This window comes from Corylus avellana, chromosome ca4 (genome assembly GCF_901000735.1).
Source record: "Corylus avellana chromosome ca4, CavTom2PMs-1.0".
Lineage (NCBI taxonomy): Eukaryota > Viridiplantae > Streptophyta > Magnoliopsida > Fagales > Betulaceae > Corylus > Corylus avellana.
The window spans coordinates 3668320-3686046 of record NC_081544.1 but is presented as its reverse complement, the minus strand read 5'-3'; the positions used below and the strand labels follow the sequence as shown (position 1 = coordinate 3686046).

The window sequence follows — 17727 nt, the reverse complement described above, 5'->3', positions numbered from 1 at the left end:
AAAGCGATTTATTTCTTCTATAAACAAAATTAATGGCACACTTTGTATGCGGAATTGACCTATGGAATGAAATAACTATTCTTATAGAATAACTATTCATTTATTTGGCTGCACATCATTCTTGTGAATAACCACTTAAATGACAATGACTATTTCCCTACAAAGAAAAATAGCTATTCATATAGGAACATAATAGTCATTTCTAAAAAAATAAATAAACCATTATTTTTAAAATTTTTGGGTTAAAAGATATAAAAAAGTGGGTTTTTTCTTTTTATTTTTTTCCTAACAAATAATTTTTGGGGCTCAAATATTTTAGGAATTTCGGTTCAATTCCCATGAGAACATCATATGTTGTTAACAAATAAAAAGAATATGAATAATCATTCTATTTTAACTTTTATTTTTAAAATTTTTGGTCATATCTTTTTTATTCTTAAAGTTATGACCATTCTATATACCAAACACTATAAGAAAGATGATTCCTTTGACATGGACATGCATCAATACACCTTCACCATGGGTATCCCAAAAATACTGATGCATTTAAGATTTATAATTTGTAAGTACTAAAAAGGAAAGAAGATTATTCATTAAAAAAATAGGAAAAAAAAAAAAAAAACTTGAAAAGGGAATAAAGAATAAAGGATAGATGATGGAATTAAATGGAAAGAGACTCAAGGTTTATCTTGCTGGAACAAGATTCTTTTCAGTTCTAGACTTTTGAGTTGTGAATGTGAATATTATCTCTTGGCTTTCGGGTTGAGAAGGATGAACTTTGGCTTGGGGTTCTCTGCCCTCAGTACCGAGGAATAAGAGCTATCTATGCATTAGTTTGAGTCTGTTTGACGCAGATCTACTGTTTAATTTGAAAATTAGTCATAAGCTAGCGGATTTTGTTTGAGTCTAAAATATAATATGTCATCTTTGACGCTTGTAATCTCGTAGCTTCGACTATGGTTGTTTCAAAATTTTTGCTTTGTGTTATTTGAGTTTTATGTTCGTTTATCAATGAATGAGACTGAATTGATTAAAAAAAAAAAAAAATCCTTTTCGGTTTAGATGAATTGAAGAGTATAAAGTTACTTATATTTGAGAGTTTTTTTTTTTTTGAGACACAAATACTCATTCAATATAACTAATTCGATATTAACCAAAGCAAAGATGCTTTTTCGAGTTCAAAGTGCAAGAAATCAAATAATTAAATTAAATTAGGCGTTTTTCGTTTTCCAACTCCCCTTGTGCCTTTCCACCAAAATAATGGGTTTTTTTTTTTTTTTTTTTTTTTTTAATAAAAAAAATTAAAAAATTAAAAAAAAAAAATTTTAAAAATTTTAAATAATTTTACTATTATGTTACATAATTAACACTTTTTTTAAACCAAATAAAGAAATAGTTCAAGTTACTACTGCGTCATGGTATTGATGTGTTATTTCAGAAACTTCATGGGTTGCTTACATATATTGTGAGAAACCCGCACGCAATCATAATTTATTAAAAATACAGTAATTGACCACAAAAACGACAACAACAAAAGGAAAAAACAAAGAAGAAAACAAGAGGAAAATAAATCTTCAGGTTCCAGCAAGCGGGCACACATTTCTTGCAGAAAGCATAGTTCGTTAGAGAGAGAGAGAGAGAGAGAGAGCTGTTCGATGAGAGATGGCTCACTTCCTCTTCTAAACCAGACCAAGCGAAAATTCTCGTTTCTTCGTTTATCCCTGTATTCGGGTTTCTGCTATACCTGTTTTGGCCTGAACTTTTAGGTAAATCTTCTTCATATTTATATATAATATATGTTTATGCTCGTGTTATTGATTAGTTGAAATCCTGCTTTATCATCAGAGAATTATTTTTTATTATGTAGTGGAGTTCAGTTATGTAGTTCTGTTTTTTAGACAGAAAGCGATTTAACGGAAAAGATAATTCAAGGTATAAACGGGGTATCCTTCTGTTTTTGATGCGGAAATCAGATTTTGTTTAAGATACCCAAGTGGGCAAATGGGGTTATTTATTGTTTAAAATCATTCTCATGTTTTTGTTTGGACCAGAAAGATTGGATGGGAATACTCTTGTTGTTTATGTTGGTGTACTTTGTGGTTCTGTTTAGGATTAAATTATGTGCTCGATTCTGTTTGGATTTAACTTCTGTGGTCTAACTTTTCTTTCAGACATGGATGAGAATTCAAACGACAATGAATCATTGATGGCTCGCATCCAACAGTTGGAACATGGTATGTGCATTTCTGGTATTAATTCTTGGTCCTAAAATGTGTTATCTTCTACTATCAGTGAACTAGTTGAGCAAGTGTCCAACATAGACTGGATTGTCCATTTAATGTAATTGAACAGCTTTCTGGTTTTCTTTTCCTACTGCTGTTGATCAGTGTAATGAAACAAAGATGGCATTCTATTTGATAAAATCAATGTTTTTTGTTTCTCTTTCGAATTTTCGGGTGTAAATTTTTTGGGGGTATTTGTACTCTCCCCGTCTACTATTTTCTTAATAAAATTTATATAGTTGCATTAAAAAAAACAAAAAAGCCTCCAACTTCTTTTAGCCCTAGATGCAGTTACTTCCTCCTCTACAATTCTCATCAATTAGGCCTCACCTGTTTGAAACCTGATCTTATATGTTCTCTCTCTCTCTTTTTTTTTCCTTGTCTTTTTGTATGTTGCATTTTTGCCCTTTCCCAATTGGATTAACTGAGTTTACACATTATATAGTTGAAATATTCATTCTCCACATTTGAAATTGTAAGTCGTGCTTTCTAGAGCACTATGTTCTAAAGTTGATCACTCTGATGTTCACCAGTATCAAATCTATTTTGATCAATAAGATATAACATATGGATTATTTCTTTTGTAGAGCGTGATGAATTGCGCAAAGATATTGAACAATTGTGTATGCAACAAGCTGGACCTAGCTACCTTGCTGTGGCTACGCGAATGCATTTTCAAAGGTATAATTTTTTTTTCCTCAGTCCAAATTATCTATCTTCCCCTTTCTCTCTTTCCCCTGTTATCTTCCGTTGTTTGGGAGGTGGAAGTGGAAGGAGAGAAAGGTGTTCCTGTAGCCTGTTTGTTGGTATATTAGGGGACATGATTATATGCATCATAATAAAATAAATCCCCTATTAGGACAGCTGGCTTGGAGCAGGAGATTGAGAACTTGAAAAAGAAACTAGCTGCTTGCACAAGAAATAATACAAATCTTCAAGAGGAGCTTTCAGCGGCCTACCAAATCAAAGTAAATCTTGAACTTTTAATTATGAAACTTGCTTAACCCTTGCTCCGTGCTTACTAGTCTGCTTTGCTTTCCCCAGAGCCAACTTGCAGAGCTGCACAGTATAGAGGTCTCAAAGGTTTCTCTCTCTCTCTGCCCTCTTCCTCTTTAAGTGTTTCTGTTGTTTACTAACTTATGCATCTTCCATCAAAATCATATCTATCAAATAATCACGAACATGACCAACAACAAAAGCCAAAAGGACATAAAGATTTAGTAATGGCTTTAGCAAGATTATGTTCCGTTATAGTACTGTTCTAGAAGAGTAGTCGATTTGTATGCTTGTCACTTGGAGTGCTGCTGTGTGGAAGATGACGCCTTTGTGCCTTTTGTGGTGTCTATGGATGAATGAATGATAGAAGTTTTGAGGACCGTGAGAGGACTTTGGAAGAGATTAAGTCTTTATTTTTTAACACATTGTAACTTTGGACAACTGCTTTTGTTTCTCCTTTGGTGTAGTTACTATGATTTCCCTGTTCTTTTTTTTTTTTTGCCTCTACTAGCTAGGTAGGTGGCTTCTCTTGTATACTTCTTGTGAACTTGGGGGTGCCTTACGCTTTTAATGATATCTCAATTACTTATAAAAAAAAAAATGTTTGGGTGATAGTGTTAATAGCTATTATGTTCAAATCCCTGTATGTTTGGCTGGTTGCTCCCGGTAGTACTCTATTTTCTAATTTCATAGAGTTTCTGGATTTGTTTTCTTCTTCTTCTCCCTAGTTGGGTGTCTCTCATGTATATTCCCTGTGTACTTTGGTTATGTCCCTCTATGTTTTCTTATAAGATTGAATTACTTATTAAAAAAAAACTGCAAACTTTATGAATATTGTATTTTACATGAAATTATTTGTGCTTTATTTTTATTTTAAAATTATACTGCCTTTTCTTCTTTTAGGATCTAGCTTGATCTGTTCTCACATTGCCTCAATAGAAAATAATGATGGATAATCTTCTATGGCCATCCTGCTTGAACGATCTTGCGGTTGGCTTTTGCAAATAATTTTTGGAAGAGCTGCATCTGTTAGCAACAAATTTAACACGTAATACTGAAGAGGAAAGATGTAGGCTTAACACTTTTAGAAAGTGGCATGGATGATAGTTTTATATAGTTACATCACCTCTAGGTTTTGGTTCGGCCTCTTAGGAGACTGAATTATTCTCATGTTATGACAAAAATGAACGGGAACCTCGTTTCACTGTTGTGATTTGTTTCATTTTCCTTTTTCAGAATATGGAAGCTGAGAAGCAGGTTAAGTTTTTCCATGGCTGTGTAGCAGCTGCTTTTGCTGAAAGGGACCATTCAATAATGGAGGTTATGACAGTTACCACCTTTAAGTTTGAGTTTATTGTATATCTTTTTCTGGTTAGATGTTTCTCTTGTATACTTCCTGTGTGCATGGGTAGTGCCCTTTCACTCTTAATAAATTTCAATTACTTATCAAAAAGACAAAAAAAAAAAGGTTTGAGTTTATTGTATGATTCTTTGTGAAAGCTTTCCTGCTTTCAATAACTGTACAAGTTTTTAAAGATACTTTATGGGTGGTAACAGGCTGAGAAGGCTAAGGAGAAGGAGGAGATTATGTCGCTGAAATTGAGTGATATCCAGAAAAGGTATTTGTCAGTCTTTTAACCCTTTGGGTGTTCATTCACTATCTGTACTCACCATGCTTAATAGAAAACAAAAGTGACTTTGGTGGTAAACATCGAAGATTTTATTGCTATCAATATCATATCTATCTATAGAATGAGGCGGTTGTTGAAAATTGATGGAAATCACCTAACAAGAAGAAATCAGGGGAAAAGAAATTGTAATAACTTATAAGCGAAACAGATGATGACTATCTATACTGAGGATTGCTAGGGTCCCAAACTAATGAACCCAGAAAATTTTCCAAATTGACATGGCAGACTGTGAGTAGCAGACAAGAGAGAAAAAATTGCTTTTTTTTTTTTTTTTTTAATTTAAAAACTCTTGCCACATCAGTTTGGTAAATTTTTTGTGTTCATTTGTTTGACTCCCTAGCACTAGCCATCTATACTAGGAGGGAAAAGATGAGGAGATATTTGACATTTTTGTTAAAGATCGAAAAACTATAAATGCTCTCATGGACCGGAAAGAAATCTGATTCCTTGTTTATTATGTCATTCCCTCTCAAATACCACTGCCACAAAAAACTTGTGCAGTATGTATGCTTTGTGAGGTTTGAATTTCACAGTGCTGTAGTAGGTGGAGCTGACAGAGGAATTGGTGATTTCTTGGCCTTTTTTGTTTTTTGTTTTTTGAGTTGTGAAGAACTTTGTGTTTGATGTGATGATAGGGTCCATCCCCTTAAGAGTGGTTCAATGATTCAGTTTGTTTTTTGTTTTGTTTTTTTTTTTTTTGTTTTGTGCTTTTATTTCTTCCACTTGTGGCAATAAGATTGTAATGGTGGATAACGTGTTTTCTAGACCTTCTCAACCGTGTGTGTTATGGAAGGCACAGCAAGAATCATTTAATACTACCCATTTTACTTTTTACCCCTTATATGGGTAGATTCCTTAGTAGCTTCAGGAGTAATGAGCAGTGTTATCCTCTTTGAAGGAGGTTGTACAAGGGTAGGAAGCTGATGGTTGGAATATGGAGAATAGGATGACGTAGAAAGTTCCACTCTTTGCAATTGCTTAGGTTATTGGGGAAGGGCGGAGGAGGGTATTTTGTAAAGGCTAGGATTAGTTTGTAGACAAAAGCATAGCAGTAGATGGAGATTGGGTCTCCTTTTGTGATTTGTAAATCACATGGATTTTCTGATGCATCTTACTTCTCTTGTTCTTGCTTTCTTTTGTTATTGATGTACTTCTTGTACATATTCCTTCTATGCTTTTCCCATATTTATTTGAGTGAGAAGTTGATGTAAGGGATGACGTGTCATTCTTTGATACTTTGTGAGAGCTCAAAAAATTGTGAATGGGTCTTGGTGCTACAAAGGAAATCTTTGGATTTTGTTGTGTGCTCTTAATGCATGACTTAGAAAAGTGAAGTGCCCACTCACTTCTTGAATGCAAAGTGTGCATAAAATTTGTTTATATAGTTTTAACACACAGTCAAGTGCATCATCTATTATTGTCCTGCTACTTTTCTCATTGCTCCATGATAATTTTTATGTTTAATTTGCATGATATTCTATGACACAGGTTAGATGAGCTTTCCTCAGATTGTCTTGAACAGAAGAAACTCAATGATACATTGCAGATTGATCTAGCAAAGCAAGAAGATCAGAATAAGACTTTCAAGAAGGTGATTGTCTCTTCCCCAACCACCCCTAATGAACCTATTCCTATTGTATAGCTTTTTCTTAGGTGATGGCTAGACTGTGTTTTGATCCTCTTCTGGCATACATATAACTTAAGGATTTTCTTTTGTATGGTGTAATTACTTCTCTAAATTTTCCATCGTGTTTTTTCGGTTACAGTGGCTTGCATATCAATTTATCAATCTTAACAGGATTAGGTGCTGGTTCAGGGTCTAGATAATTCCACCTTGGGCTAAAATAGTTGTTAATTAGAAAGATGAAGCTTTGGTATCATGGCCTCCTAGGCTTGTCTGCCCTGCTTTATGGTTTGTCTACTTTGTACAGCTTTCTAATGTCAGTTCTGTGTGTATGTTTGTTTCCATTGAATAGGTAAAAAGAAAACAACAACTTTATATAGACAGATAAGAAACCTTTTTCTTTTTAAACTTGTACCATAACCACCTTTCAACTGTCATGGTTTGATCTCTCAGTTGTCTTCTGCCACATTGTGGGTGAATCTGCAAGTCTGGGGTACCAATTGGCCACTACACGTTCTTTGTGCATATCGCACTTCACTTTCTACTTCGTTAGGTATTTGGGATCCAAAACTTGTATGGACACCTCTAGGGTTTCCATATTGAAGATGCATTTCTTTTATTCACAAGGAGGCTTGATGATTGACAATGATAAGATCTGTTAAGATATTGTGTTAGTCTTTTTGTTGATATAAATTATTTGTATTTGTTGCTTAGTTTAGTATGATTAAGCATCTAACATGAAACCTATTTTTCCCCTTATTAGTGAGGTATGGAAGGGGTGAGGTCATGCGTTCAATCTTGATGAATGTGTTAGTTGTATTCATGTGTGTGTGTTTGCAGTTGCGTATAATTTGTTGATCTATGCATCTAGAATGAGCTTCATGAAGAACATATGATATATACACCATATATTAGAATATGATCCCATATTAAAGTTGTAGTCATTCATGGTCTTTGGGCCAGATGGAATTTTCTTCCTCATTAAGCAAGGGGTGGAGAGTGAGTCACAGGTTAAATGCCATATACGATATGATAGTATTCAATTAATCTCAAATAATCAACAACATATGTTTTTACCTAATTACTGTACCTAGAAGTCTTATTGTATATTTTTTATAGATCTTAGAAATCAGGGCAGCTATAAGATTCTCATTTTCCTGCTTATACTTCTCATTTATTTATGTTGCTTTCTTACTGACTGAGTTTTATTGTTAAGACCAAATTCTGAAACTTGATATTTTTTTTTTTTTTCTTTCCTTCCATCCCATTTAGGTCTTATGCGTACATGTTTACTTTGACAGGTTATTGATAAATTTTACAAGATTAGGCAAGATTCTCTCAGAGAATTTGAGGATATAAGTTGGGATGATAAATGTGCGTGTCTTGTGCATGATCCTCAAGAAATGTGGAGTTTTAACGATACTTCAACCTCCAAATACATTGTAAGTTTCATCGCTTTTGAGTTTCAGTTATCGTTCACTATTGATCATTAATATCATCCTATGGTTGGATAGCTTGATACCATCATCCTATGGCTGGAGATATTAATTACTACAGTTTGATGTTACTTCTCACATTTTCTTGGTTTGGATGTCACCTTTACTGACTTTGATGCACAAAATGATCTGAAAGCACCTAATGTGTTGACCTGTGCATGAGCTAATGATATTAACAATATTTTATTACTTAATTATGCTCGTAAATAATACTCTTTGTATATAACCCTCTCCCCCTTTTGTATTTGGATATCCTTTGTATTCCCTTATAGATTCTCTGAAATCACCTTGATTTATCCTTATGCTTGGCAGTACATGCAGAACAATTTTTTTTTTTTTTTGTTCTGAACTTAGTTTCGCTTGATTTCTTCTTAGTTTTTTGGATGATTTATTTATTTGAATATTGTTGTAAGTTTCAAACATGAAATGAAATAGCAGAGATTGTAGATGTTAGAGTATGGACAATTACTAAATTGAAGAGCAGTGCTCGTTGAACATTAAACAAAATACCTATGAAAGAACGCCATCTTTTGAAATCATGAATTAAATGCATAAAATCCAACCAATCCATGCATCATGTCGGAAAAGACCAATCCGAATTCTGCTAAAAATGGAAAAAAAAAAGAGAATAAATACCAGAGTTCCAAAGGGTGGGAGAGTTACTTCGATTAAAAATACTTTATCTAATCTGCCTACCTATTTCATGTCCCTTTTAGCCTTCTAGTTGGTGTGGCCAATCGCCTAAAGAAGTTGTTGAGGGATTTTTTATTGGGCGATATGGGTGAAGAGTTCAAATTTCACTTGGTCAGCTAGACTAAGGTGTGTACTCTGATATTTGAAGGAGGGTTGGGTGTTCGTAATTTATTTGTTGTCAACCGGGCTCTTCTGGGAAGTGATTGGTTTGTAATTTACATGTGTTTAAAGAAATGATCGTAGCTTTGAGGATCATGAGAGGACCTTAGTGGAATGAGGAATGCTACACTTACTTCCATTTTTTTACACAATTTTTCCACACCCATAGGTAGAATTAAAGGCTTTATTCTTTAAGACTCTTCCTTTGGGTTGCTACCTTAGATTTTAGTTTTTGGAACTTTCAAATTTTCTTAGATCTCTTCTCCACTACTAGCTAGGCTTCTCTCTTGTATATTACCTGTGTACTTGGGTTGTGCTTTTTAATGAATTTTGCAATTACTATATAAAAAAAAGTTCAGATTTATATGAATATTGGTTATTATTACTTAGTTTAGGTCCATCTTTTTATCTGTTCACTCCTGTAGTTGCATTGACCGGCTTCTGTGATATATAGTCATTATGCACGGGTTGGATGAGAAATATTAATTGCGTTGATGTGCCTATACCCTTTGTGGATCTTAGGAATCAAACATACTTGGTTAGCTCAAAGATAAATGTGATAACTTCGAAAGCAAAATAATCTAGTTGTCATTTGATTGTGATTTTATTTTTTGCTTCTGCCACTCGAATAACTTATTCCTCAGACAGAGTGCATTGGAAGAAGAGCTTGGGGCAATGCGGAAATCTGTGGATAATCTTCAAAATAAGCTACGGATGGTACAATTTAATTCTACTCCGTTATTGCCTTTTGTGTTGCAAACTGAATAACTGACTCTGCTTTTATTAAATCTTTATTTCTTGTTGTCCATAGGGGTTGGAAATTGAAAAGCATCTAAAGGACAAAGTTCGTGAATCGGAAAAGAAGAAAGTGAGTTCTTTAATGTCTTTAAATGTAACTTATATTCCTTGTGCGGAGAGAGAGAGAGAGGCATATAAATATTGAATCCTGATTGTTTATTTTTGAACCTAATTGCCTTACATGCAGATACGTACACACAAAATGATCAAGAGTGGGATAGCAGGGTTGCATCAATACCATTCTCAGCATAGAGTTCATGTCATGAATTTACTTGATGAGGGAAAATCTCATATGAATTCAATTGTTGATGCGATAGACGAAAAGATTAGGCAATTTGAAGTGAGCAGAGTACAAAGTTTGCGGCCTCCTCAAGGAGATGATAAACTGGAAGAAAATGAATGTCGAGATGTACATATGGCTACTGATGCTGGCTCCAACTTGTTATCTAAGGTTTGTTCACTACAGGCTTATGCTGTGCATTTGCTGGTCTTCTGTGTGTGTGTGTGGGGTATATTCTGGTTGCATATAGTGCCTTAATTTTGCATTGCCTCAGTGTGTGTGTGTGTGTTTTTTTTTTTTTTATTTTTTTTTCATCTTAACGGATGAGAATACTAGGGAAGGTTGCCTATATAGTCATCACACTACAAGTCTCATTCTGTCTATTCATTGACAATGATGTAGAATTATGTATTTCATAGTACATGTGCTTGCAGCGGAGCCTTTGAAGTAGATAGCTAGGTGGAGGCAAGCAAGCCAACCAACAAGGGATAATCTAAACCATTCATTGCATGAAGTTGTCCTGTGAATCATATAAAAAAAAAAGAAAAAGAAAAGAAGAGAAGAAAAAATGCTCCATTGTTCTCTGAAGTGATCAAGGAAATTCTATGAATTTGATGCCTTCAGTCTCATATGGACTAGTAAAAGAAAATTGCCTGCCACTCCATTTGAGACAGTGACTTATGGGTGGCAAACCGTAGCATTAAGAGTTTAGGGGTTGAATAAAAATTCAGATGCAGTCCCATAGAAGTAGCTTGTCTACATAATCTTCCCAAAATTTGATACAAGATCCAGTTCCAATTGAATAAGGCGAAGAAGGGAGTCCAGGTAACCTACCAAAGAAACTTCCAGGAAGTCTAATTAACTCTCTAATCCAGGTAACCTTGTAGAGAAACTTCTTTTAAGTCTGTTTTAACTCTCTCTCTCTTTGCTCCTAGCTTGCTGCTATATTTGCCTGGGATTACAGAATGCTATAAAAATTCAACTCCTAGAACCTATGAGCATTTCGTATATAGAGATTTATTCCTGGACAACTTGATTACTATTTTTGGATCTCTTAAAACTATCAAATGGTTCAATTTAGATGCCTGACCTATTGTTGCTTACCCAACCAAGGCTGCCAGTTACCCTTAAACTCTCCTAACATTTTAACTATATAGACTCGATTACTGGACATGTGATGGAAAGAAACAGTTTGTTTGCACTAAAGATTATTTTCTGGAATTCTATGTTCATATTTGGTATGCGGTTTCATTGTTCATATTTGATGCGTTGTTTGCACAAAAAGGTTGTGCAGTAGCGCAATACCTTATACATAAGCACTTTATTTGACTTTGAGAACTGGTGTTTGTTTGCTAGAAATCTACCCTGATATTATCTCTAGTGGAACTATGATATTTAATCATGATGAATCAACCTGATAAGAATGTTGGCCCTGTTTTCCTGCAACTTCTAATTTTAATCAGTTTATTCCCTTGCTGTTCAGAGCAATGGTCCTGCCTTACCAGATGTTGCGGCTGACGGAAAAGGCGACACCTCCGAAGCCCTTGCACAGGCATTGCAAGAGAAGGTTTTTGTACATTCTCTCATGTCTTTCTCATACTATCTCTCTCCCCCACCCACCAAAATCTGTGGTAATTATTTTTCTGTGGAGTATGAACTGTGTGCTTCGGATATGTAGTATCTTTTACCATTTTTGTTATTTTTCCTCAAGTACGGAATCTATGTCAGGTTGCAGCATTGTTGCTTTTATCGCAGCAGGAAGAAAGACATTTATTGGAGAGAAATGTGAATGCAGCTCTTCAAAGGAAAATGGAGGAGCTCCAGAGAAACTTATTACAGGTAATTTCAGCAAAGTGTTTGTTTCTGGTCTGGCACTTCAGCTCCGTGACTTTAACAGCATGCTGCCTGTAGAGACTTTTAACATTATGTGCTTGCAGCTGGCACCAAATCGAGAAAAGAAATTTACACGGTCGCAGGCAGAAAATATTTGAGTGGATGGGGATGTTAGCATGCACATAACTATATATGGTTTCGCCATACGAATGTTAGGTCTTAGTTCATATTGATTTGTTACCTTTCTCGTCTTTTCTCTGTGTTGGTGCCCACTTCCAAAAACAAAAAAAAAACAAAATGGTCCATGCCTTTTTGGAACCTGCAGTGATCTACATTTTCTGGTGTTAGTTTCAAAATAAGACCTTATTTATGCTACTAATTGATGGATGGGTTCTCATTCATGGTTTGAAAATCTCCCGGTTATTGCTTTCTTCTTTAGGGTGTATTTGGTTTGGATTTTTAAAGTGATTTTTTTAATAAGTTTTTGGAATTTTAATTAATTATATAAAAAAAAAAAAGAAAAAAAAAAGGAATTTTAAAGTGAATTGGATCTAAATTTGATATATATATAATTCAAGATAGTGATTTGTTGTTGAATGTATAAGATAAGAGTAGAATTTTTTGGAATGAAAATTGATAAAATCACAATCAGATTGATTATTCAATGCATCAAAGACACTTAAAAAAAATCCTGAACAAACAAGCTATTAATATTTTTCACTGTTGAAAATAAAAAATATTCACATCAGAGTTTATCCAGTACAACATTATATAAGCTGCTGTAAAATGAGAAGATTGCATAAAAATAACCTTTTTTTTTTTTTTGGGTATAAGTGATAAAAATTTATTAAAGTGAAAAGAGGCTCAAATACACAATGAGTATAGAAGAGAATCCACTAAAGATGAACTTTTTTTTTTTTTTTTTAAAAAAAGAAGTTAAACAAGTGGACTTGGGAAAATTACATTATTTCGAGCATTATGTGAAATGAAGACACAGTAAGGAGTCAGAGACATTGAGGTGAATATATTATAAGTTCCTCTATCTGAATAAACAAGCATATGACTTGAGTGAGATAAAACTGAAGTTGGTTATACTACAAGAAGGTCATCTATACTCATCTTGCTCCTTTTTTGCTCTCTCTCTCTCTCTCTCTCTTTAAATCACTTACAAGTTCTGTGCTTTGGCTGCATGCTATTATGCTTCAATTAGCGCTTTCCTTTCAGTTTACAAGGGTTTTCCTGGAATTTTTATTTTTTATTTTTTATTTTATATATATATAACTAATTCAAATTCATTAAAAGTGCAGAGGGGTGCAACAATAGAACAAAAAAAAGTATATAAGAGAACCCCTAATGTATAGAAAATGAAGAACAAAACTCCAAGAACTCGAAGAAATTAAAAACGGGCAAGCTATGGAATGCTACTATCCATGTTTAAAGGCATTGAAACAACATTTTCTTCAACTCTTAACATTGCAGTCTCATGATCTTCAAAGTTCTTTGCATTCCGTTCTCTCAAAATACACCACATTAAACACAAAGGAGCCAACCTCCATACTTCCGAAGCAGTACGGTGTCCCAATTCTCTTCTTCAACTCACCAACAACTCTCTCACCCTTTGAGGCATAATCCATCCAACATCAAACAATTGAAAAAACGAACTATATAATTCTCTTGCAACCTCACACTGAAAAATGAGGTGATCAATAGATTCCCCACTTTTCTTACACAGCACGAATTCACCACAATAACATTCATCTTTCGTTATTCATAAAAAAAAAAATAATAATAATAATAACATTCTTCGTTATTCATAAAAAGATAGCTCTATCGTAAATTATCCAAAGTCAAGATTTTTTGAAAAAGTGTGAAAATGATTGTTTGACTTTTTGGCAATGGACACATTTTGGGATGGCCAATAATAGAAATGTGGCTTATTTTTATGGACAGAGGGAGTATTACTTTTGAGGATGTTTTCACCTCCTTGAAGTAGTGGGAAAATTGTTCTCTATTTGAAAAGATTCACACAAAATGAAAAGGATTGGATTTATATCTGGGAAACCAAATCTGTTGAAGGTATTATGACTTTACATAGAGTTTAAGTGATTCCTGGGTAGTAAGTGGTCCACTGGAGCACACACCTCCTTGGCTGAGTCTTGAACTCTAGCTTCTAATTTTGTAGTTTGATGTGCTATTATGTACATGAAGTCTTTGGTGTCATACAAAAATTAAATTGCCTCTGCCTTTCATCTTGAGCTATGCTATGTGACCAAGCATGACTGGGTTTTAATTGTGTTATGTTCTGATAATTTTTCAGTTGGATGTATTGATTGATTCTACAATTCTTTAACTGGTCCAGGTCACCAATGAGAAGGTAAAAACTCTCATGGAGTTCGCGCAACTAAAGCAGGAATATCGACTACTTCAGGAGTATGATTTCTTTCCTTTCAGAATCTTACTATCTAAGTTCTTGTTTTTTCTTCTGTTACTGCTTTGTTTGCCAGTTAAGAGAACTTGCAAAATTTCACTACGGCAAGTTCTCGTTTGGAGCTTAAAACAAATCTATAATTGTTAGTGGACCACCCTTATCTTGTTGCATTAGTGATTATTGATGATGTGTCAATATGATTAAATATGTGGCTTGTTACTGAGATGGGGGTGTTTGCGGGGTGGGGTTCTTGCTGCTCCACTTTATCTATGTGGATATTGTTGAGAGAAAGATACAATCACATATGAAGGTGTTGAAAATTCCGTTCTTCAACTCAAATCTACTTTCTTCCGTACTTTGTATGAGTGGTCTATCACCATTGGAGGGATTTCTGTTCCGTCTTTTGGTCACTTCGTAGAATACATGCATTTTAGATTGTAACTTTTTGGAGGACTCTATTGTATACAACCTGTCAAGAAAATTTTTATTACCTATATAAGAAAAGTTGAACAAACTCTATGATTGAGTAACAATTATTCAGGAAGTGAATGCCCTATGCCTTAAGGCCATCCTCTTGTCCTTGTAGCTCCTTGAAATTTAAATCACTTTCCTTACAAGTGGACCAGTGAATGACCGATCCATCTCAAATAACTAACCATCATCTTGTAGTCTATTGGTGCTAGATGCAGTTTCCACTAATGGATTCATTTATTACTTTTTCAATTCTTGCATTACCTTTCTTACATCACTATGCACCTGTATCTGCTAGCCGTGCTTTTCGACACGTGTCTTGACCTCCTGGAATATGTCATCGAACTTATTGTGACATCATTGTCCAACTGATTTAGTGGGACAAATGAGTAAAATGTCTCCTTTACCTTGAAATGCACAATAAGACTAGCCTATTCTCTCCTATCGGTCCTAACGTCATCCACATCACGCTCATTTAATGGGTATTGCCCTCACCATTTAGCTAGCAAATCCTTGGGAAGTGCTAAAGAGTAAACCTTTTCAATTCTGAAGTTTCTCTCCATAAATAGATTTTGGGAAATACCTGTTCTCTGTTTTCTTCAAATGAAATCGTAATGTTGATGAACAACCTACTCCGTGGAAAGTTTTGTGTGGTATGCTTTGCAAGTCCTTTCATGACTGAAGTAGAATTAAATGCCTAACCTTGATATAAGCCTCTTGCTGGGGTTTTACCCAATTAGATTCACACTTGTCATTATCCTGTTTCCCGTATCTTTGTCTGCATCAATATGTCTAATTGTCTAATTGATACCCTTTCTTTTTCAAGACCAACCACATCTTCTTGAGGAATCCTATCAGATCCTCTCTTTTCCTTTTTTCTTTTTAATTTCATATTTACTTTTATCATTTAAAGTGTGTAAATACCATATTGAAGTCTATCTTTTTGTCTTTTGAATCATTCTATCAATTGCTTAAGTAGCTTCTGTTGTAGATTTTCCTTCATCAAAATTTACGTATCACATGACATAATAATGTGTCAACACCTGATTATATTGTTGTGATGGTGATAAGAATACCAAATGCTACCATTATAACAGAATGAACCCAATTACTCTTCCTATAATCTTGCTTTGAACTGAAAAATTTGGGTATTCTCAGTCGGCTTCTTATGGATTTATTGGGTGATGATTTTGTTACTATCTGTCTGTTTCGTTTGCTTGCCCTTCTCTTTGAAAAATTTTCTACACCTTTGGCAATAGTTGGTTTTAGTGCTGATGACTTATTACAGTAGTACCTAACCAGAATGTGATGCATTTTTGTAGGAACATCGGTAAGGAGATTAAACAAGGAAAAGCTTTGGTTGATATTGGAGGGAAAAAACTTGTTACTGAAAGAGATGGAAAGTTAAAAAACTTGCTAAAGAGAACATATCTGGGACGTTGGATTGGTCCACTAGATGTAATCGGACATGAAGCTGAAGTTCACCAAAATAATGAAGGGAAATTCTTCAGCCGAAGGTCCTCCAATAGCATGGACTTTGCCAGGTTATTGAAAATATTTTTGTGACAGTCTCTTTGAACTGCTTGATGCATGATTTTAGATGTGTGGTTCTTATGCAGACAAAATGGTTTCCCATAGATTTGTTCACTAACCTCAGAAATTTAATTTACAAATGTTTGCTTTTCTTTCCTATATTTTCCATTTATATTATAATAGTTATTTAATTTTTCAGAATGAAGGTTGAACATGCAACTCTTAAGGAAAGCATGGAAATTATGGAGCATCTGACATCTTCAATTCATAGGCTTCGTCTCTCTCTTTTGAAGGTATAACACTATATCATATATACAAACAGTTGTTACTGCAAGGCATGGGATGTGCAATCTTTTTCCTTCAGACCAGGGCCAGGGATGCAGGATTCTAAACGTAATACATACACTTTAGATAGTGATCTGGTTCAAGATTTCCTTACTTTTTGATGAATGCTTGAGATGCTTGTTCATTTTGTTACCACATTGTCAAAGAGTCATGTAATTTTTTTCTCACCTGATAGCTTGGAATCTCTCATGTCTGTTTGATTAAAAGATAGCAGTATGATTCTAATTACCTGTCTAAAATTAATGTGCCATGTGCCTGTGCTATAATCTATTTTGTAGGCCAAAGAATCGGATTCTGAAGGTACAGTTACTAGCATTTCAGAAGCTCTTGATGATATTATTAATGAGGCAAAACTTGTCAAGATTGCCCTTGGCAGCTCCCTGCCCGTTAGTTGGTCAGCGGAGGCAGATGTTGGTTCCATTGATGAAAGCATCAGCAACGATCCCATAGATATTTATGGGGACCCCAGCAGTGAGAAGATTGATTCTGTTTCTGCTGCAGGATTTGAGATGGTGGAGCTCCTCATACTTGCAGCTCAGATACTGAAGAACAATACAACGAGAAGTAGTTCCTTAGAAACCTAGAAGGTATCTGATCAAGTTCTGGTAATGTTGGGTCTTGGTTCTGGGTTGGATGCCGCTTGATTGGTACTGAATGCTCGTAAAAGCTATGAGGTGGAAAAATGAAGAATTATTGTCGTGATTAGGGAATGAAAATGATATATAAGTGTTGCAAGAAGGGGAAAATGTGCGAATCAGTATGTTGTCATTGTACAGTCATTTTGTTATACCGATGTTTTAGGAGGATTTTGGGGAAGTTCAATCCCCTGAACTTGCTAGGGTGAATCTGTATCAGTTGCTCGCCTAATGTACAGGAATATTTTGATTGGGTTCAGATTATAAATCCAACTCAATAGTGGTTTAATGTTAGATGACCCTCTGTTTATTTATTACAAGTCGCCAGCATTTTGGAAGATTGTCACTAAAGAGAGTCACTATCAATTTCTTCCCAATTCAAGTGAACCTGGCCTGTGCCTGCCCTCTTTGCTTAATTGACTTATGCCTCACATAGACTAAGGAGTCAATACAAGACTCTGGT

The 17727-nt window shown here is 34.7% G+C and overlaps 1 protein-coding gene across 2 annotated transcripts; it reads left to right on the top strand.

The window, feature by feature from the left end:
* Positions 1-1570: 1570 nt before the first annotated feature.
* Positions 1571-17584, top strand: LOC132177344 (uncharacterized). 2 transcript variants are annotated; one of them, XM_059589614.1, is made up of 18 exons: positions 1571-1766; positions 2172-2234; positions 2870-2963; positions 3147-3250; positions 3327-3365; positions 4515-4598; positions 4836-4897; positions 6458-6560; positions 7895-8035; positions 9590-9658; positions 9753-9809; positions 9927-10190; positions 11503-11586; positions 11748-11858; positions 14212-14282; positions 16074-16295; positions 16484-16577; positions 16908-17584. In XM_059589614.1, exons 2-18 carry the CDS (start codon positions 2232-2234, stop codon positions 17211-17213), a joined length of 1908 nt encoding a protein of 635 aa, XP_059445597.1. In that variant the 5' UTR covers positions 1571-1766; positions 2172-2231; the 3' UTR covers positions 17214-17584. The 2 variants fall into 2 exon arrangements, with proteins under 2 accessions (XP_059445597.1, XP_059445596.1); XM_059589613.1 differs by having other exon boundaries at positions 3142-3250.
* Positions 17585-17727: the final 143 nt, after the last annotated feature.